We start from the raw sequence: 23,311 nt of genomic DNA on the forward strand, positions 1-23,311 counted from the left end.
ACGATCGTAAACAAAATAATGGTACCCGCACAAAGTCAGGCAGAAACTTAAAAAACTAAAGAAAATAATTGGAGTTTAAAACTACCACTAAAACTCCGGGAAGTTAACTCTTCCATCCTTTCTAATTCTTTAAAACAATTATAGCAGTAATATGATTTATTAAGTTTCAGTTTTGGTTGCTCCAGTTTTGTATCAGCATAAATATACAAATTTATGGGGTCATCGAAATTCGAATACAATGAACGAAATGCGTTAATTGAGCAAGTGGCAAAAATGATTTAATTAGGTTTTCCGCAGACGTGATGATTTCAATCAACACAGTACTTTAAAATTCCTCGAGATTTATGTTAGGATAATACCAAATAATTTGAGAGGCTCTCGAGAAAATGTATCTCTTGCCTCTTCAACAAAATCAATGAAGCAATCAGTGACTCCAGGCGAAGCAATTACCACATTCATTTCAACTTGATGGGGGATTTAAGATGACTCACAGGGAATGAATGAGTCAACGGAGCCAAATTTGCGCAGAATTCGCAGGCACATGTGGCAACATGTACTCTGCCAGGAGTTTGGGGGCAAGCTGCGTCGAAGGAGACTGCAGACAAAGTGTCACCTCAGCAGCTGTTGCCCAACTGCAGCTGGCACAGATTTTTCCCAGTTTTCCCCTTCAGATCCAAACATCAAACTGTGGGAATGGAGCGCTAAATTATTTTTCCAACACCAACTGGAAGCCAGCACACACGCCCTCAATTGAATTACAGTGACTTCAAGATACGACACCATTACGGCGGAGCAAGGTGAGTGAAATAAGGGAACAGACCGACGGTCAGGTGGACAGATTTAGCAATTCATTGAGGGCAACAAGTTGTGCATCATTTCACCTGAGTGATGATTTCGCATTTAGCCAGGCTATAACAACTCTAGTGAGCGAAAAAGGTGGGGCGTTGCAGGGCGGACTCTTGACAACAGTTGACACCTTTCAAGGGGATTTCCAAGAAGCTGTAAAAAGTGTCTTCCGTCTGTGAACAGAGTAAGAACGATGTTGGAGATTTTATGCGATTTCAAGTGGCATAGCTCAAGTCACAAAAGTTTAATTGGAATATAATTCTAAAATATTCAAAGCTATACTTTGCTCCAAGCTCAGCAAGTTGACAACTCTTATAAATAAAATATGTATTTAAGGCTTTACCCATTAAGATTTCAACTTATCCTAGTGATATGTAAATCTCTGCACTTACGTATGGATGTGGGCGTTGGCGTGGGCGTGGCCGATGATTTGCTGCGCGTCGATTGTCCCTTGGTTGTCTGTTGGGTTTTTGGTGGCGGACCCAGATCGGTTGGCGATATGCTCAGATTGCGCACATCGCGCTTTTTGGCAGCTCCTGCAAGAGACAAAAATGAGGGGAGAAATGTGAAAAAAAAAATTGCTAGGAAATCAATATGTGGATGATGCGGATGCGTAATTTATGCGCAAACACGTTGCCACGAAACGCAAAGACTCAAAGTGTCTGGGTTGGTTTGAATCGAGCTGTGCACTTGGATTCCCATTTAAAAACTCAAAGGCAAAATCACACTTGTTTTCAAACAGTTGGGGGTCCCGCTATTTGCATTTTAAAATTTTGTGGATTAAAACAAAGAGTTTCCATAATTGAAGTGTCTGTACACAAACCGAGGGTGAAATCGTTTTATGCCCGTGCAGACGTCCATTAGTTCTCAACGGGTGTGGAGAACGAGTTCCATCGCATATGATCTTAAGATCTTGAGTGCACTTTAGTTTTTTCAAGAAATGATTAAGACATTGCTGGCGGTACTTAAACATATATTTTTGTTCTAGCATTTGGTATTACAACAGTTGGAATGACTAATAAGAAGCTATATATACAACAAGACACAACTTTCTTTAGTTAATCTAATTTTCCACTTGGTAGTAACAAATTTCCAATGGCAATCAATCATATTTCATACCCTGCTCGCCACTAATCAACTTGGATTCACCTAAACTCAGGGGCCTCCTTAACGACCATCCATTGTCCATCTTCAATTCAAGTTGGCCCGAACTCGGCACTTGTTAGCCACCATTTGTGGGCCTGGCCTGGCCACTTTAGGGCCGCTAATCAACGGAGCCGGCGGGAAAATGCATTTCCGAGTTGACCACAGAAGCGTCTGCGGCATGGACAACGTAATAAATTTATTCCAGCTGACGGCTAATTGTGCTGGACATGGACATGGAAATAAAAGTTGCACGCTGGCTGCAACCTGGCTTAGGCCAAATGAAAATGAAAATCATTTTTTTATCTGGGCGGAGCGTTGCACCGAGTCACGTAATCCTTTTGTGGCATAGTGGGGGCTTGATAAGCGGACCGCAGTTGGAATTTCCAACAAAGCTTAAAAGTGCTAAGGGATTACGTTTGAAATGGAGGTTATGTGAATTGGGTGGTTCTGCTTTTGTACGCAGTTAAACATTAAGTGCAGACAAATTTGAATACTAACCATTTGGTATAATTTCATTCTGAGCTCGCTAAATATGTATCCTATAAAAGTTAACCTTTTTTCTTTTAAATTTATCTGGAATTCCCTCTTACTTAACCTTAAGCTGTTTGCCCCGTTTGTCACAAAAAAGGTGATGGCTTATCATCTAAGATAACCCACGTTGATGCTTACGCAACTCCGGCTCTGTTTACGCTGCAAGCCAATGCCCTCGATGTGGGTTTAGCCCATAACCACTTCACCTCATTAGCATTTACAGCCCGATCCCCGCCAGAAACTCACCTTTGGTGAGGCCTTTGGAGGCCCGCTTGCCAAAACTTCCGAAGCGTTCGCGCTCGATCATTTGGCTATGGATGTAGCGCTCGGAGTACGAACGCGATAGTTTCTCCTTCGAACTGTGGGCACCCATTTTGACTGGCTGGATTTTCGATTTGTACAAAGTGTCTTTGATCCGCACAAGAGTTTTCCGGAGAGTGTGTGCCTGCTCTGAACTGAATCTGATCGATATCACGACTTCGAATTTCACTTTCACAGACTCTCGTTTAATACACCCGCGCACAATCTCCAGACGTCGGCGATGGCGGCGAATTTAATTTGATGTCGCTGACAATTGCCGCTTGAATGCATTTTTTAGCTTTGTGCACTCGGTGTACCACGTTTTTTTTTTTTTGCAAAGCCACTTTTGCTCTATGATTACCACAAGGTTGACATTTTCAGTACTGTTTTTTGTTTAGTTTTTTATTGCCATGTACATATTTCCTCCTGTAGTTGACATTGAATGGATTTATAATGGTTAGATTTAATTGGCGGCCATTAGCCGATTCAATTAGACGCCTCATTTAACTCATGACTCCCCCACAAAACCGACTGTAATCCGATTTAATTAAATTATTGTTAATGGCACCATCAATGGGTGCTCCAATTTGATGGCATTTTCCACATACTAAAGGCGAAAGCATTCCAAGAATTAGACATAAAATCTTTTTAGGATGCCAACAACCTAGACACACAAATTCGAAATAGACGAATACTTTATAGCCCAGACATGAAAACAATTTTACATTTAATTAAGCGTGCGGATTTAGTGCAACTATTTATCATACCCTTCCAGAGGGTATGCTCCAAATGAAACTGATAGGTAATTCTTGCATATCTAAAAGATACATTATCTAGATGAACTGTAAGATACAATTTTCTGCCAGAGTATTTGAAGATTTGGTCATTCAACTATACCATCCATCCACCAGAACCCATTTAATCTACATTGTAAGTGCAAAAATAAATGCCCCTGTTTGTTGTACTAACTGCAGGCTGCATTTCGCAACATGAATGATAAATGGTCTAGAAAATAGGAGGCACTCTATGCGACAATGCGACCCCGATTTTTTGGCTGCGGAAAAAGCACAGCAGAGCGAAGTGAAGCAGGTGCATGGATGGCCAAGAAAACATTGCAACACAGTCCAAATAAATCTTCGAGTGAAGGAAAATGCCCATTTCCCACTCCAAGTGCCTGAATTTCCGACTTTGCACGGCAGTTGCTGACATGTTTGAATGTCATCATAACTCGACGGACAAAGGCGAGCCAAAACGAAACCCAAACCCAAATGAGCTGACAAATTGCACACTATGATTTGTGGCAGAGCATTTGAATTGGGAACAGCGGCACCGAAAACTACTGAGTGAAAAGACAAAACGACGGAAAAGACACGCATTTCGGAAAAAAATCGAAATTTATGCTGGCACAGTGGTTAAGATATGCGCATATTTCAAAATTATCTTCTGCTTGCTGAATATATCGCAAAACAATTGCATAACTACATTTATATATAATTTTTTGATTTAACTGAAGAATAACTTGTGCAATCAAAGACAATGCTACTTGGGATATGTCGCGCTAGTTGACTCTAAAACCGCGCATATCCCACACAGATTTTGGACTAATGGGCACCAGTATCCCAGAGAGCAGGCACAACCTAAATGCTATGAATAGCGCCGGCGCCCTCTTTAGCTTTGACTTTTTTGTGAGTTTAGTCAGGCCTGCAAATGTCAATCCGACCAGGCCAACTATAATTAGCTCGAAATGCAACACAAAAAGGTGTCAAATGTTCGGGGGGAATTCGAGTGCCATTCGATTTTATTGTTGGCTCCAAATTTAGTCGATTGGAAAACTTTGGGGAGCATAATTCACATGACTTGGCACATCATTCAATACCGAATGTCACATGCCTCGAATGCCGGAAGTTCTGCACCGCAACAAAAACAAATGTGAAACGGAAGTTGTGGGATAGTCCTCAAGGGCAACTCGGTGTTGCAGCTGCTTTTTTCTTTTATTTTTACATTTTTTGTTTTCCCTTTCTGCCAATGACAGCTGATGAACCAACCCAATTGCCGCGGGCCCCCTGTAAATTAATATGCAAAAATTGAATATGACTTTCAATTAAAAGTTGGACGTTGCCGTCGTGTGGGCGTTCAAACATTTTTCATTGGCAAGCTTTCCTCCGGCGGGTGAAAAGCAGGTGAAAAGCGGCGGAAGCTGCAAAAGCAATTAATCGAGCTCGGAAGGAACTTTCCAGCCAGGACAACACAAAGGCGGAGGTGGGCATAAATCTACATAATTTAACCGAGACAAGTGCAGCAAAAGGAGGAAAGTTACGATGGCGTCTCTAGATTGAATAATACTCGCAACTAAATGTGGCTTAAATGCTCTTACTTTGAGCCGATTTAAGCACCATAAATATTTCCCATGCAGACCAACTTTCGATTGATCCATAAAATAGAAGAGAAACGCTAAGTTTGTATCAGATCCATTTAATCTGGATTTTATACCACATTTTATTTCTTTAAACCTCACCCACTGGGCGATCATAAACCATATTACGGCTCGACCATTTCAGTTCGATCTGTGCCATGTTTTTTATGTGACCAACAACTATCGTAAACTATGAGTTCGTTGTACCCATAGATGTGTTTTTATGAGGGGGCTACCCCCGGTCCGCCGGCAATAAAAAATTAACAATTACCAATGCGAAAAGGAAAACAATTTCCCACTCTTTTTATTAATGTGGCGTGCATAAAAATAAAAAGTGTGCACCCATTAAAAAATCACCATCAGCTGGAGTCTGCCAATGCGCATGCAAAACAGTAAAAGGAAACTCCACCCGATGTCCGCGGAAACGGTACCGAAATAAAATCGACCGCTAGACCCCCGCAGATTCGATATAAACAATCGTTAAACTGACAGCAAACTGCGAAAAACTGCATCGGACATTAAAAATTTCCAGGCAGCAAGCAACTGAGACACACTCGTTAACCCCAATTCTGATTTTCGCTTAAAACTGCAAAATGATGTCATTGAAATGTTCATTTTCATCGTTATTTGCTCCAGTAAATTGAACACAAAAAAGGGCGCTGGGCCAAATTATAAATATAGAATATGGCATAGATCTTCAAAAGCAAATGCGTCTTCAAATACCCTGTAAGTGGAAAAGAACCAGAATGGAAAGATAGCCGAATGATGATTCATAAGTTGGTGGAAAACTGAAACCACTCTAAACGGGGTTAATATTCTCTAAATGATTTTAGAAAGCTAAACGAACAGATAGGCTAATGGCAAAGTAGGGAACTCACTCACATGAGAAAACACACAATTCAGTAATGATATGCAAGAATCACATTCAGCTTAATTGCATAGAAACACTAACATTTTAGTGCTCAATTATTCAAATAAAATATTTGAAATGGGAAACCCAATTTTCCGGCAAATGATAATAAAGTTTCCATTCGCAAGTACACAAACAGTTGGGCAATCCCGCACACAATTTTATTGCCAACCAAAACAAAAATTAAAAGGGGAAAATGGCAAATACAAATGCGAGTGTGCTCATAATGCAATTTTATTTTTAAAACGCTGTCGTTTGCCCCCGGGATTTTCTTTTCGGCCGCGGAGGGGGTTGCATTTGCCAGCTAATTTTTTCCTTATTTCTTTTTCATGTGGCACACTTTTTCCTCTGACTGCCGGCGCGCAAGTGGCGGCAATTTGTTTTCAAAAAATATCCATTAAATAGGTGCAAGCAAAAAGAATTGAAAACTAACAAAAAATGTGAATATAGAATAAATGAATATATTATAATATAATTTAGAAAACAGAATCTTTGATTTAAATGCGCTCAATGGCATTTTAAATGGCTTTTATTAAGTGAAAAAATTGAGATTTTCTTTGAGTGCCCTGTTTGCACAGCAAGTGGCATAATATGCATTAGACCAATGTGTGAATTGCATAAGCCAACACTTGCCTCATTTTGACTTCTTTTTTTTCAAACGCTAATTTTGTATCCCTCAGTAGGTTGCCGTCTTCTTTCGATGACGACAGCAACCTCATTTGTGGTCTAATTGAGCTGTCGACATCACTTCACCTCAATTTTGGCCAATTTTTGCAATTGCCTTGACAATTCAATTCTTATTTAAAAGCTAAGAAACAAACAATGAGTATTGATTCACAAACAGAGCTAAATAACTTCCCAGCTGATGTGAGTAAGAAGAGGTAAAGTTAATATTTAATTGAGTAGAAGATAACAGCTTACAACTTAAATTTAGAAATCAAACCTAATCTTAGTAAAAAGCCAAATCCAATCTATTCGATTCGATGCCTTTACGCTTTCTGAAAACCCAAAAAATTGCCTAGTCACTTTCAAAGCCAAAACAAATTCCGGCCATCAATTTGTTGGGCACCTGTTAAAACAGTCCCACAGATTTCCATTAGACAAACAATATAGTTGGTTGAGTGTTCATGTGTATTTTTTTGGACATCTAACGAGAGTGATTATTAACAACGGCCTATGAAATGCTTCCGGCTGTCTGGCGATATTTTCTAAGCGACCGCACGTGCGACCCCCAAAGAGAAAAATTTGGCGCCCAACGCGCGGCCCTTGGCTTGGGTCATTAAATAACCATCTGAATGACAATTGTCAGTCTGTAGCACTCTGTAGCATAGTTTTTCTAGCAACGCAAGTTACGTGCTTGGTCGACAGGAAGTGTGTGGTAAAAGTTGAGCGAGTCTAACGACACAATTAATTTATTGAATTAAGCCGAATACTAAGCACTAAATGCACTTTATGACTCCGCGACGAGCGGATCCATTTGACAAGTCGAGACCCACCAATTGACTCGTTCGAGTCCCGGCATTCAATGGCTTACTTCGATATGCAAATTAGCCACGAATGCGTGATCAAGTTGATGTTGTTTGAGCAGAGTTTAAAAGCATCGAATCTTCGGGGGTCCCATCTCATTTCCCTGTCTTTCCCTCGTTAACAACTCAGCAAGAAGACAACGTTCGGTTTTAAATGCTGCGATCAATCAAACACGAAATGCAGGTGATTCTGTGAATCGAAAAACCCAATGGTAAATGACGAAGAAATTACCCAATAAAAAGTAGTGGTAAAGTTAGACAGCTAAAATATATTTACGCAGTCTTAGTTCCAGAAAACACATAAATATATCACATGCAAAATCAATCAGCCTGAAACTTATTACTTGTTTTCCGTTTGACTTTAACACAGCAATTCAACAAAGTGTCTCGTAAACCTTATCATAAACTGCTCTAGTTTTCTCGTTTTACTTTTATTTAAAGAGCTCGTTAAAAAACTGACAGCAGCATAAGAGTCGGCACGCTAGAATTGAAATGCGATATTCATGGTACATGCAACTACACCAGCCGATTCAATCTTCGTTAACATTATCAACACATCGGCAGCCCAGTTTTTGATCAATTTGGCTAGCTCTCTGAATGGAGTGAATGGTTCAGTGACCAGTTGAAATTTGTTTGGTCGCCACACAAACAGCTGATTTCTGACCATTTTTGGTCTTTGTGATTGGCAGGCACATGATGTTCGCGGCATATAAGCGCTTCATTATGGCAAAATGAAAAGTGTTTCGCCTTCGTTTCTTATCCAACAACGAGAGCCGTAGGAAATTATGCAAAAAACATAACAAAGTAAAAAAAAAAACAGACAATACACCTTCCGATTGCATCGATCGAAAAATATCAAGTGAAAGTTGACAGCCATCTAAAGATACATTTTTGTTGTATAGTTTATTCCTGAGGTGAGCTTGCACTTGAATCGGAAAAGGTATCAGTTTTTTGGGTGTTCCATGCAATTATGGTAATCGCATTATGGCCAAAAGGTATAGGAGTTTAAGGAATGGGAAAGTGGCCGGGATCAACTGGTCAATGCGAATCAATCTATTATTATTATAAATATCAAACTTTCCTTTTTTTGATAAAGAATAATCTGTCAATGATCTATTTCCTTTTAAATTTCTATTTCCTTTAGAAAACCTGAAAAATTCCTTGATGGAAATTCAGTTTTTCCCTTGCGCAACCTTCACAATGTTGGCAAATTGAAAAGCAGCCACAATTCCATTTGAATGCATTTCATTTTTAGTTTCTTTGTCGGTCGGCGGTGTTGCAGTTTTTTGCTGCTGATATTTTGCAGCATAATTTTTAACAACATAACGCCCACAACACTTTCTCGCATAGTTAAGCGAATTGTACAAAAACAGCGAATGGAAAATGCAAAAAAAAAAGGAAACACAAGTGCAAAACGAAACGAAACACACAAAGCACAGAAAATGAAAGAAATACTAGAAATATTTCTGTCTAGCATTATTTTGCAATTTCCCACATAATTATTAAGCGCCATAGCAAGAGCGGGATAGCGAAAGAGATAGAGTGAAAGGGAGATAGGGTGAGGTAGAGCAAAATGAAAGCAAACCAAATACACAGAGAATAATAATTTCAATCAAGTTGACATTGAAGAACGAATTGGTAAATATGTTCCTTTATAGAGATTAATTGAATTGAAAAGAGGCTACAGTCTGCGCTCTAAAGCCAATTCCCTTAAGCCAAAATATTCTTATCATAATTGTAGCTTTGAAAACACTGCTGGCCACAATATTTTTATCAGTGCAGAGACAAAAGCTGAAGCCGACACCGAACCCCAGGAGTATCATCTTCCCCATCGAGGCCCCACTGTACACAGTAAATAATAATTTAATGCACGGCAAAGAGAGAGAGAGACGGCGGACAACGACAAGCCGAGCAGACAAGAGATGCAGAAAAAATGCAAATATGATAATAATAATGTAAAAAAGCACAAAAGCATGCCAGCACGTCAAGTGAAAATTAAGAAAGAGTCGTTCATGCCGCACAAACACACAGATGAAAGGCGAAGAGAAATGCACACAGATGGAAAGCCACGCACACCACGAAAAGCCGCTTGTTTTCTAGCAACAAACCAACGAGAACTGTCTGTCGACTGTTTGATGAAAATTATAGCCACAGCAGCCAGTTGTGGAAAAATCAAAGCCAACGGCGGAGTGGACTCAAAAAGATGCCCGATCGAAACCAGTAGATAAGGCCGGAAACAGGTGTCGTCTTTGGCGGTATGAGAGTCTAGAAAACCCCATAAATAAGGTCTTAAATATGCCCAACCATATAGGGCTTATATCCGTTGAGCTGACATTACGGATATAGAACATTAGTGAGATTCCTCTGTGTGTGCAAACAGTTGGTTACGCCTACTGACCATTTTTCCCACTGATGATTTCCGTAATAACATAAGCGGATAAGTGATTTAATAGTCTTCTTGGACTTTACGATCTGACACTAAAGCTGTTATTCAGAATTGATTCTATGAGTTAATGACAAAACTTTGATATATTCATTTAAGGTAATCCAAATCAACCAAAAGAGAAGCAAAACTTTAATCTCCCATCCCACTGATGTCACCAGGTGTTGAGGTGATCTCATTGTAATGTTCCGCACACCCAAATCAACGTCGAGAGAAGCTTATATCCCGGCATCATTATGTTCATCCCATCACCTCCGACTTAGCCATTCATTATGGGATTACACTTCGCGAAACTTTGGCGAAGTTGGACAAAGGTAGGCAGGTAAGTAGAAGCCTTTCAGAGCTTCCAATTGAATGGCGATGTAGTTTGATCCCAGACTTGCGACGAGAAGCACGTTTTCAACTGCCATAGGTAAATGAACTCTTCTCCCCACCCCTTTTTCTTCACCTGGCGGATTCTTCTCCTAGACAAAAGCTAACGGTAATCGGGTCTATAGAGAGACGCAGAGAGAGTTGGGGTGATTTTGCGGCTTCGCAAAAGTTCGTGAGAAAGCCAAGGCACAAACTGTAACAAAACTGATTACGACCAACATAATTTATGGCCAGCAGAAGCCCAGAAGAATTCTTTGTCGGGTTGGCAAGAAAATTGAATGAAAGGGGAGAGCACCCACTGATTGATTGATTGCCCTGCCAAGCTAATGCGATTTTTACTCGAGAAATCCTTTATGCTTTTTTACATTCTTTGGATATCCAGTGTCAACACGTAAAAAGCGAAATAAGTACCAAATTGAAATACACAGAAATGACGTCAAGAGCAGAGAAATAAGACCAAATGAATAATGCAGTCGAAGGTGGTTGGATGGGTTTCGGGTTTCGGTGGTCAAAAGTGAGTCTGGAAATGCCAGACGATGCTTTTGTTTCAGCTGGAAACATTTTACACACATTTTCGAAATAAACAAGAAACCCCAGGCAACCGGCATTCTATGAAAAAGCTGGAAAACCTGTTTCACAGACGGGGTTAATATAAAGGTATAAATAAGTTTAGGGGTGCAAAAAGGACTTTAAATGGGAGCCATTTTAAGTAAAAACTATGAATCATTTATGTGTTATTTCTGACCCGCCTGCAATTTGCAGTTTCAATAGACTATAGATAACATTAAATGATTGATTTTTGATCCATCACTATCACACAAAACACTTTGGGCCTTGTTTCATGACCAATTTCGGTAATTATTTTCCCTCTCGATCACGAAACGCGATCTAATCGAGATCACGAAGAACACGAACAACGCAAAGAACGGAGAGCGAGCGGCACACGTTAGCATTGAAAACCCGCCGTCAACTGAAGAGACAGCAGCGAAAAGCAAACTGTAGGCAAAAGCCAAATGCCGTTTTATCGACGACACCAGATACATTTGTATCTACAACTTCAGCGCTCACAAAATCGCGCTCTTCGCCATAAAACGGAGCTCTTAGCGAGCAGCCGCTTGGTGGTCGATGAAAAGCCGGTTCGCGGCTTAAAACTTTGAGCATTCTACTTAGCAGTTTCGAAGTTTGGCTCGAGCCATCAAAGTTTATTTGCGGTGAGAGATAGTTTCGTTTATCTGGTTGTGGTGCACTATACTATACATGTTGCGGCAACATTCACTGCTTGGCCACACTGCTTTGAAATGCTTGCGCGCTAGAAAGTTTACCAAGTGCGATCAGAAGTTTGAAATTGTAAAGCACACTTTTAGGCTTTCAAATTAAATTTAAAATATCTCATTTTCATATGCAAAACTTTGTAGAATACTTAACTGTGATGGCCACAAATGATTCATTTAGTATAAACCTTACAAAATATAATTTTGAATATCATCATATCATGTATCACTTATAATATTAAGGTACACTATTATAAACATTATATATATACAATGTACTTACGCAATTGAGTGTTTGCCAATAGCTTCGGCGATCCGCTTCCAGACGCAGAGTTCGATGGCCGGGACGATGAGGCATTGCACATTAAACTCAAGTCGGTGTGCGAACTCTTGTGGCTGTCCTTGCTGTACGAGCGTCCACTGTAAGGGAAGACAGTGAACATCCATTAGTTATGATTTCAAACTAATTACTCAACAATCGTCTGCTCAATATACATCAAATTAAATCAGTGAAAATATGCCTATAACTAGTGCTAACTTTTCAACCGGTCATCGACCATAATTTTCGCATTTTCCGTAGCCTTTCCAACAATCTGAAAACTTTGTAACGCAGCGACGGAACTTAAAAATTCATAAGGCTGTGAAATTATTGCAAACATTCTTCAAGCGTCGCTGAGCAATCACAAAACAGAAACAAACAAAGCAGGTGAAAATTGGAAAATCAATTGGAAGACGCGTCAAATTTATGCCTTTCCGTTAAGTGGGTGAAATTTCCTTTGCGTCGCCGCTGTTCAACTATTTTTTCGCTTGCATTTTTTACGTACGACTTCCGTCGACAGCTCGCTAATTGAAAACTTTACAAAAAGAGGAAAATTTCAGCAGGAAACCGCTGAAAGAAAAAAGCGAGAGTTGCCAAAAGGAATTAGCAGTGCCAACTGCGTTTCCGCTTGCCAACAACATAACTGCATTTTTTTTCGCTCATCCAACTAGGGCAAAAAGTTGTTTTGTCGTTGGCCGCAGCAGCCAAAAGACATTTTTCATTCATATTTATTTACTCGCTTTCCGGCGACTGCGGCGCAAATCGGAAAATCGTTAATTTTAATTTCTTGTCGCATTAATTGCAGTTACAACGAGTTGATGATGAGCTACCATTTATAATAATGCAAAATATTTGTTAGTTAAAGATTGCCTAATTTTTCCTGTGATCCACTGGCTTTACATTTTCTGTCAGTTTTTTATTATTTAAGAATACACTTGTTGATTTCACCCACCCAAACGATGGCCGTGGATACACTGCACAGTTTACATTTCGCGGGGCAGTTGTCGAATAGCGAAGCGAATGCTGACTACCGTCTGCCTGGTGCCCTGAATCTGAACGATTTGCTCAATAAACTGATGAGCTTTCGACGCTCAAAGATGCAAAGACTTCCATTGTTGGAGTCAGAAGTGAACTTACTGTGCACCCTGGCACGTGAACTTTTCCTGGACGAGCCCATGTTGCTCAATGTTCCGGCACCCATTCGAGTTGTGGGCGACATACACGGGCAGTTTTATGATCTGCTGAAGATCCTCGATCAATGCGGATATCCGCCGCAGACACGGTATCTATTTCTCGGGGATTACGTGGACAGGGGCAAGAATTCGGTGGAAACGATCACCCTGCTCTTGGCACTGCGCGTCAAGTTCCCAAAGCATATTTACCTACTGCGCGGAAATCACGAATCGCAGTCGGTGAATCGAGTCTATGGATTCTTTGACGAGTGCAAGCGGCGCTACACGGTGAAGCTGTGGAAAACCTTTGTCGATTGCTACAACTGCATGCCCGTGGCAGCCATCATTTCCCATCGCATCTTCTGTTGCCACGGCGGACTGAGTCCGCAGCTGAAGGAGCTGAGCAACATCGAATCGATTGCCCGTCCCACTGAAGTGCCCGAAACGGGTCTGCTATGCGATCTGTTGTGGAGCGATCCGGATCGCTATGGATTCGGCTGGACATCGAGTGATCGAGGTGTTAGCTATCTCTATGGTCGCGATGTCCTCGAGAAGTTTCTGCAAAAGAACGACTTCGATCTGGTGTGTCGTGCCCACCAGGTGGTGGAGGATGGATACGAGTTCTTTGCCAAACGCCAATTGGTCACCGTCTTCTCGGCACCCAACTATTGTGGATTGTACGACAATGCAGGAGCTTCAATGGGCGTGGACAAGGACCTAGTTATCTCTTTCGATATACAGCGGGGTGACATTCGAAGAATCGTGGTTAGAAATGAGAGCGTTTCTCCCATAAGTTGAAAAACTGACTGGAAAGCTAACAGCGAGAATTCTTTATGCTGCTTGAACTATCAATTCGTGCAAAGATTAGCAGTAGCTTACAAGCTCAGTAATCTCAAATTGTGGACCAGAGCCAAAAGGATAGATCATCTCTCTATAAATGTACTATCATCAAGTAACAATTTCACTTTCATGAATGAGCATCTCAAGCATCAAAATGGCATTACTGCTTGATGATACTACATGGAAAACGTATAAATTATAAATATAAATTCAGCAATGACCACCGATTGTAAAAAGCAATTTTATTTCGAGAAAATCTGTTTTTTAGCAAGTACATCCTAAATCAACATAACCCCGTGCATAAAGAAAATAAAAGCGAACACAAATCAATTCCACTGCGTAAACTAAGTGCCAAGTCATTCGGAGTTTTTGCAGCGAACATTGTTTACCGGCAAGCCCAGCTACCGTTTGGCAAAAATATATTTTCACTGCCAAGGTTTGCTTTCTGTGTCACCATTTAAGGCGCCGCCTTGGTCAAAGCCAATCCCCGAAGAAAGGCGAACATTTCCGCCTTGGAAGGCTGAAGTAGGAAACAAGTTCATCAGCACAGCTAACCAGTGCGAGCTACAAATGTGGAGTTTTCAGGCATTATAAAAAAAAAATCCAGGGAAAGGCGGGTGGAAAGTCGGCGACTGGGCGGTAAATAGATTTAATTATGCAAAACGTGAAACGAACCCATCGACACGCTGAAGAATTCGCTGAAGCGTTAAACACTAGCGGAAATCGAGTGAGAGAATCGATTGAACAGAAAGAGTCGGCTAGAGGCTGGCGAAAACGAGAGGGCGCTATTGGGACTAACCGCCTTATAAACAGATTGTTAATTTTTAAATAGCAACGTATGTACCTTTTCCGTGACGTTGTTATAAATATTTATTATATCATCCCCAGTCCGACCACAAAGTGCAAAAGCTGAGGAGCAGTTGCAACTGCGATGGTTCGTAATTAAAATGCATTATTAATGAAATGCAAATGTCGAGACATTCATGAAAATCAGAGGGGAGACATTAACGAAAACCAAAAAGGGGAGATAAGTACGCGATTTAAGCGCTTGCAGAAGAACAAATACTATGGATATATATATATATACATATATGTAATCCATTTAATGCATATCTTGTAATTACCATCACTGTGGCCAATGAGGTGATTCCCTATTCGGATATACCCCTATTCAAAAAGGGACAGAAAATCCCATAGAATTATCTGTACTTTGTAGGAATGTCACAGGCAAAGGCAAAGTTCCAGCCCAAATTTTCACCTGCTAGGAACGCACCTTTGCCTATCATTTGTCAGCTTTTTGGGCTGGAGAATCACGCTTACCCTTTCACCGATGTTGCCACCACTTTGAAGGCAGTTTTCTGGTCAGAACGATTGGGGTTTATGCATACCCCAACACCTCCAGTCATCAGGATTACTATGGCCAGCATTCCCTTCTCTTCGCAAAACCGGGCTTATCACCTCATGTGCAATTGATATTTAAATATATATTTTTTTAATATTTTATGCGTTTTATGAAAATATAAGAATCCACTACATTAGTAGTTTGTTTGACTGTAGAATCAAAGAAAACTCTTTTTCAATACTTGGAACCATTTTAAGTCTTAGTTTCCTGAAGATTCTATTTCGTCACCTGAATCAGGTGTTTATTGCGAAATTCCCAAAGCAATTCCGTCTCCCTCTTTACTTGCGACACTTGTAAATGTTCACTTTTACAAGCTGTCAATTAATTCCTTGTCTGTTTTTTTTTTTTTTTGCGAATAGATGCCACTGGCTGCATTTTAATTGCCACATCAACAAGGACACAGACGACATTAAGAGCCATGACAAAATCCATAAAAATTCTGACAACTGAGCTGCCATTTTCCAGGTTTTTTTTTTTTTTGACTATTTATTTTTTTTGATGGCACTTGGCCAGGCCAGCAATTGATCTTTGGCCTTTGGCAAATGCAAAAAGTGAAAAGAAAAATTGACGGGGCAATTAGGCGACTTCCGCTCGTTGCCAGCAAACAGCAAAACTTCGAATTGCAGTTTCCTCAATAATTCGTCGTTATTGCTGTGGCAGGCATCCATCTGCAGCCCACGGGCCAGTTGCATATATATACATATACATATGTATATGCATCTGCATTCATTATGCAACCGTTTGCCATCTCCCTCGACTCCAGTCGGAGCAGAAACAATTCGTACTCTTAATGAGCTTCCATTAAACTTAATTGCAGCTGCAGCTCTGTTTGCACTCAGCTTTGTTTGGTCGTTCTACAAGGAGAGTGGCAGTGGGTGATTGTGAGATCTAAACGTTTGAGGGATTTATCCCCCAAACAACGTATTCCCCAACGATTTTCGTTGCATTTCTTATTTACTTGTGTTTTGCATACCCAGTACACAGCACATTTCTAGTGGTATTACCACTTTTGTAGTGTATTTAAATCCGCAAAATTGGTTTTATTTGCGTGCATGCCCAATCGATAAGCCACAATTTTAATTGAAGTTTATATCCTCTTGTTGAAACATTGCGTACTCAACTCATTTGCATACTTTCACTTGGCTATGCCAATTTGATTCAATGGCCATTGCAAGCGACTGGCAGTGATTGCACTTCGTGGTTGCCCTCTTAACCTCAAAAGAATCTTCTGCGAGTGTAGAATAATTAAATTGTTCACTTCCTTTGCGGAGAGCGGCACAATGAGTTTATTATGCGAGATCTGGCAAATTTACTTATATACAAGGTTTTTATCTTGCGAAAATTCTCATTAATCAATTCTTTTGTTCTCAAACGTAAGTAGGTGACTCTTTGTTTTAAATTATGCTGGAATCTAATTGCTCTACCCACTTTTAATACAGACATCAAATAATGAAGTGGAATTTGGCATAGTGCGCAGCAAAGGAAAACTTATTTCAAATATATAGATTTAAAAAATTCAATTTATTTCACTCAAATTAAATGCACTTTAATGACAACATACCCAGACTGACAACTTCAAGAGTGAAGCACAATGAGAGCTACAAACCAAACCAGACGAGAATCGCGGCAAGCACGCAGCTTTTGTTTAACGCATGAGTTATTGATTAACATTAGCAGCATTTGATGTCGTCGCAGACCGCAGACAAGCCATCGCCATGGTAAATGCTGGATGGTAGATGGTTGGTGGTAACAATAACGACACTTAACTGGAGTGCAGTGCTCCAAAGTGGTCGCCATGAAGCCGGAGACACTCCATCCGAGAACTAAGCAGCTCTAATGGAAGTCATAGCAAAGGTGGAGTGGGCATAAATCTGTGCAAGTGGCTGGAGAAGTAGAAGTGGCTCACTTCAATTATATCTACTCATATAACTCAGCTAATTTCGCACGATACAAGATGGGTTTGGAATGGGATTGGGTTATGATATTACGCTCTTTAGTTCATTTCGGTACTATGAGTTCATCAATATATAAGTTACTCTATATAGATACATCTTGTATCTAATATTGTAAAGTTGTTATTCACACAATCATACTTTTGTTTGTCACATTCTGTTTGATCAGTTTGTCAGACTTTGCTTAGCGGTCTCAAAACGATTACCAAATAGCAAAGACCCCTCTCCGGAAGGGGTATTACCAGCCAGCACTCCCACTTGTTAGCCAAGTCTAATGACTCCGACTCATAGATGGGCATATAGACTGGCTGGCTGGCTGGCTGACAACCTGCTCATTGGCAGTGCCACACTTTTTCTTCCATACTGCAATAGTTTATGTCATATATGGGCAGTGGGATATGGCTTACAATAGCATTGGGGTTAGGAAACCATTGCAAATAGCTGGAAATGTTGGATGGGAAGACAGCACGCTATGCTCGGTGATTCAATGATTGAGATAGATACTTCACAGAAAGCCGACGAAGCGCAGAAATGTGCAAATTGAAGTGACTGCGCGATAAGAAATGTTAATGTTGTTTTTCCTAGGCGGAATTTCATCTGAAGTCGTCATTAGTCGGGGTGTTTGTGGAAGATCTATCGTTGCCTTCGTGTCTGTTTTAATTAGAGGCTTTGTTCTAATTTTTCTTACAGCTATTTGACACTTGAATGTGGATCAGTGGAAGTTCTGTAACTTTGTTTAAAATTAAAGAACCGAAAAAAGCCACTTGTTTGTATAAAGCCATAACATTTAGGCATTCATAAATACCGAAATTGCATCATATTCCCCAAGGTCTTAAATTATGATCGCATCGCAAAGGAGCCAGCAAAACATTAAAATTCATATTCGTCGAAATTGCGGTCAACTGAAGAATTGCTGTATAAATAGCAATCCAGCCAAATATTGGTTTTTCCACTCGGTCTTTTCGTTGTAAGAATTATTGTTATTCTTCAAATTGTTTGTTTTCCAAAGAGAACGCATACATACATTTTTCGTTTGAGTGCAAACAAAAACAAGAGCCAAGTTCGAGCAATGTGAAATGGTTTTCGAGCAGAATTTAGCACATTAGCGCACTCGACTGGAAACGCAAAACGGAAATCCCAGAAACGCTAAAAGTGTCCATTAAAAACATGCATAAATGTATTAATTGACGTACAAAAAGTTTGCTAAATCTTGCTCTTTCCATGGGGAAGTGGCCAACTTTGGTTACAAAGCAAAAACCTAATTGATTCTGGGCATCGGCAACCGGCGCCGTTTTGCTCGAGTGCCCCCCAATATTTTCCATCCATGTACAATGGACGAAGCTGAGCGTAAACATTTCAACAACTCTTTCAATGGCGATTTCTGCGGCGAGATAAAGAATACTGGAACAAAAGATAGTCGAGCTCTGATTAAAGTTTGGTCTAAGCCACTTGAAGATACACTTCTATTTGTATAGTAATCAAAAGTGAAATTATCATATTAGCTTTGAGAACATAATGTTTTGATCTTTCAAAATCAACCAACAGTTTAAGAGATACTACAAAATAAATAAAAGTATCTTGCAGCACAACAAAATTCTGATATTCTCTGTTATATATTTTATATTAAATCAAATTTATGAAATTTTTTTAAATCTATATAATTCCTAATTCCTCTGTTCACCTTGCGGATATTGCCACATCCACTCACAAACACTGTGCAACAAAGTTTGTGCTCGGAAAAGCCGAAAAGCGAAACAAGTGTTTTCCACGGCGTTGCGCTTCGTTTGGAAAAGCGACGGAAAAGCGGTGGAGCTAAAGATGCAGCAACATTTTGCCGACAGTCCTACTTTTAAATATAGAATTTGAACTAATTTCGCTTGTTTTGTTTTTTGTTGCATTAGTTGGGATAGATGATTCCGTACTACCGATGATGTTTGCTGCTCTTTTCGGCCACCGAAACTTTTTTTATTCCCATCGCCGGTTTTTTATTTTTTGCCGGGTCTATCGAGCGAGAAAATCGGGCAAAAATAGAGTTTGGGCTGCGCTGGGTTGAGTTTTGTTGAGTTAGTGCCGCGGATGGATGGGCCGCTGGTGTCGTTTATAAATAAGTCATGTGATTCATGAGTTGGAATTATTTGTCTGTATAGTGTAATAGCCGGCATTGTGCCCTGCTTGTTGTGGGCCAAGCAATTCTTTTTTCTATTGCCCGTTTTATTTTAACAAGTCGGAACATTTTGATGGGCGTCTAAGTGGCTGGCTAAAAATCGCTTTGAAGTCCACAGGACACCGATATGGGCATAGTGGTATCATACAGAGATTTGTGGGCGTTTAAGTGAAATTGAATTGGGGTAGGTGCACATCAAACATATTAATTTCGGTTTGAAATTGAGGAACAGTTCCTTTAAAATAGAATTACACCGAAATAAAATAAATTACTGACTTATATAATCCATTGATGGCCCACCCAATGCAACCATGAATGACTTTCGTAATTCCCACGCGCACATCAACAGCAACTTAATTTTCCCTTTCTATAGAACACACACAGCGAAAATACATTTTTCTTCAGCTCTAATACTTTCACAATGCCCAAACAAAATACCAACAGAAAAAACTGAAAATGCAACCAAATCACTTAAGCTCATTAGTTAATATCCAATTTATAAAGAAGCGAACAGAAGCAAAGACAAAAAACTTAAATCGCTTTCGGGCAGCGAGGAGCAATTAATCAAAAATCATCGGGAAAAACTCAAGAAGACAACGCAACGAAAATGCCGTGAAATTTCACCAACTTGTAAAACATTTTCCCCAAAGCACAGATAAATCGAAAAGAAGGCGACAAATTAAAATCGCCAGACGATTGCCACATAAGATTTTTCCCATCGACATTACGAAACGTGTGAGAAAAATCGCATGCCAGAAATTTGGTGAACTTTAATGGCAGTCAAAATGTTGCCAAAGCCCCAGGGGAAAAGGAAAATCTTTCAACACCCCGAAATCAATAACGAAATAAGCTGGCCAAAAAAGAGAGGCAAAGTAGTGTTAAGGGGGTCAAAACAAGCGACACATGTCATGGGTTAAGTCAAGTGACTTCTGCTGCTTGTTTAAGCACACGGAAAAAGTTTTGATCTTTTTGGGTTCGTCTTTAAATAAATAAATACTTATATTAAGCAGCAAACAATAAACAACTAGTTTAGTCTAGTCTTTGTAAAATTTGTAAAAATTTTATTTTTTATATTTAAATATTCAAAAGAACTACTCGTATTTAGCGTTTGCTGTGCACAAGTTTGGTGACTTAACGTGGATTGTGTAAATGCTCACGTGTCATGGTTGTAATTTCAGGTATTTTCAGGTATTTCCAGCTTGCTGATGTGCCTTGACAAATTCATGATTTGTCGTCGATTCCTGTGCCCTGCTCCCGCCCACTTTCCCACCCGCTGCCTCGACTCTCCGCGTTTTTTCCGACTTTTCCACTCCACCGTCTGTTTCCCACTTTATTTGGGTGCACACACGCAATAATTTCCCATACGGAAGGCAATTTGTTTGCCACGCTCACATAAATTTATGGTTTTGGAGGTATTCCTTCCACATTTTTTTTTTATGGAACCTCAATTCGTGCTATATAGTATCCGATGATGATGTCGATGATGAGCAACGAATACCGCAGGGCAGCATTACTCAGCTGTTCATTCGGTGGCACTTAAAACGCCATCAAATGCCATTGGACACGTGGGACTTTCATCATCCCAATCCAGAGAGAGTACTTTCCTGGCTGCCAAGCGGCAAGCCCTCCGCAAAAATTGAGGTCATTTGCTGCTAATTACATATTAATGTGCCCCGTCGTCTGGCCAACAAAAGCAAAAACTTCCAAGTAAACCAGGCAATGTGACACATATTTCAAATTAATTTGCACAAGGCAAAAATAGAGGGACTGAGAAATGTAGAACTTATCGTAGATACGAGTTTTAATGTTGAAAGCACATTTTGATTTATGAGTAGTTAATGCCAGCCCAGCAAAGGCAATTTCCCCACAAATCCAATTACTTGCAATGGAAATTTAATTCAAAAGGCGATTTTAAGACTTTAAGCTGTCATCAGCAAAGATTTGTTTGATTGTAAAAGTGTCACTAAGAAATTGTTTAATGCCAACCCAAAATTTATAATCAGATTGCATTGTATTTAAGAATTTGCAGCTTTGGAGGTAAATTGATAGCTATGGGATACATTTTATCGCACTGTAAATTAGCTTAAGTTTCATTTATCTAACAAACCAAAACTTCAACTGCGTAATATTTTTTTTTTTTTTGAATTCTCACTTATAATTTATGCTGACAGGCGACCTTGCCGGGCACCTCCCCCTTCGCCACGCCCAGCAGCTAATAAACAATTTTCTCTAGCTACTGGAAAACTTTGGCCGCCGCAAAAACCAACTTCATTACAATTTCAAATTTGCTGTTTCTTGCACACTCAACGAAGAAGCCGAAACTTGTAAAATTGTAAATTCCCCACCACTCGCACTCGTAATTACTCTGTAAAGCTGAAAACCGACAGCGAAAATATAGCTGGAAATTGGCATGAATTGTTAATGCAAATTCGCAAAATGCAAAATGTCCGGCTGGCGATATTCAAACGAGCGTAAATGAAAATTCTAAAGGCGTTGCCGGCTGCCAAGGGGAAATCCGATAGAATGGCGGTCTGAATGAAACGCTTAATTGACGTCAAAATGCAACAAAAGCTGCGATTTGCATGCAGCAATTTCATTAATTCTGATTGACCATTTGATTCGGTTTCGCTCGATTGAGTTGGCCCCCCTTCGCATCGCAAACCTTTTGCTGGGAATTTCGGTGTTATTGGGTGCGTTCTGGTTTCAATCTCCAATCTCGTCAAATGGACTAACAACTTTATGCTTGACCCGCAACACATGGCTCAAATCAGCCGCAAGGCACAAAACTTGTCTAATTCATTAAACGCAGACCCCCCGAGCGACCTCGCTTCTAAATCCATCGAAATGGAAACCTTTTGAGAATACAACAAAAAAAAAAAAAATCAAATCATATGAAACAAAAGCCTTGCCCGTTTGTGAAACTCGTTACAGCGCTTAAATGTAAATGTGTCCGAGAGATTTATTGTGTTCCATTAGAACTGCGAGCCCAAGACATTTCTACCATTTTTGGGGTCAACCCAATCAGCTTCGCCATTTGTTAGGCTGGCGAAATAAAAATGCGGCTGAATGATTTCTTTTATAAGTCCTATTAGAGCTATTGACAGAGAATAATTTATAATGGCAGGTTAATTGAAATAAATTAAATATGCTGCTAATACGCCCTGCCTTTAATTAATTACTTTGAAAATTGAGAAATCTGTGCAATTTCATAGCAACAAAATCAATGTGTAAAGTTCTGTTCTTTTCAGTCTTAAAATCAACCAACCAAAATATTAAACTTGTCACTCTAATAATGATTTATGGCCTTCCAGCTTGTTCCTGCACATTTTGGCCGCATTTCACACCCAAAAAGTGCCACTCGTCAAAAGGTCGAAATGGGGAGTGTTTGGGGTCACAACTCAGGCGAACAATAAATTTCCCAGCAAACCCCCAAATGGGCTGCCCCTTCTCTACGCTTTTTTGGATATTTATTTTATTCAGCCAGAAAAGCTCATAAACATGAGCCGATCATTGATTAGCGCATAAATATTCAGGCAACGCCTAATTGGCAGTACCCCGTTTCGACTGGTGAGCTCAACTTTCTGACCAAGTTCAGGGTCAATTCAGATAAGATGTTATAAGCCAAACCGATGGCAACTCATTTGCATTTAGCTGGATGGGTTTAACAACTTTTTAAACTCCTCTGTTGGTTTTTCTCTTAAGCA

The 23,311-nt window shown here is 40.0% G+C and overlaps 2 protein-coding genes across 7 annotated transcripts in view; one reads left to right on the plus strand and one right to left on the minus strand.

Annotated features, from left to right (window-relative positions):
• toc (toucan) overlaps positions 1-23,311 on the minus strand; it is a 76,442-nt gene that overhangs the window by 28,339 nt on the left and 24,792 nt on the right. For 3 of the 6 annotated variants that reach the window (NM_001273061.1, NM_001042864.2, NM_001273059.1), the window contains exons 1-3: positions 11,233-11,459; positions 2,770-3,249; positions 1,239-1,382 (exon numbers count right to left, since the gene is read on the minus strand). In NM_001273061.1, coding sequence (NP_001259990.1) covers positions 1,239-1,382; positions 2,770-2,896 — 271 coding nt within the window. In that variant the 5' untranslated portion in view covers positions 2,897-3,249; positions 11,233-11,459. Of the gene's footprint in view, positions 1-1,238; positions 1,383-2,769; positions 3,250-11,232; positions 11,460-12,041; positions 12,179-15,409; positions 15,654-23,311 lie in introns of those variants that run through there. The other 3 variants (NM_164524.2, NM_057805.3, NM_001273060.1) reach the window with 3 other exon arrangements.
• PpD6 (Protein phosphatase D6) lies at positions 12,989-14,315 on the plus strand. Its single transcript, NM_080208.3, has one exon. The coding sequence runs from the start codon at positions 13,037-13,039 to the stop codon at positions 14,045-14,047; it is 1,011 nt and encodes a 336-aa protein (NP_524947.1). The 5' UTR covers positions 12,989-13,036; the 3' UTR covers positions 14,048-14,315.

This window comes from Drosophila melanogaster, chromosome 2L (genome assembly GCF_000001215.4).
Source record: "Drosophila melanogaster chromosome 2L".
NCBI lineage: Eukaryota > Metazoa > Arthropoda > Insecta > Diptera > Drosophilidae > Drosophila > Drosophila melanogaster.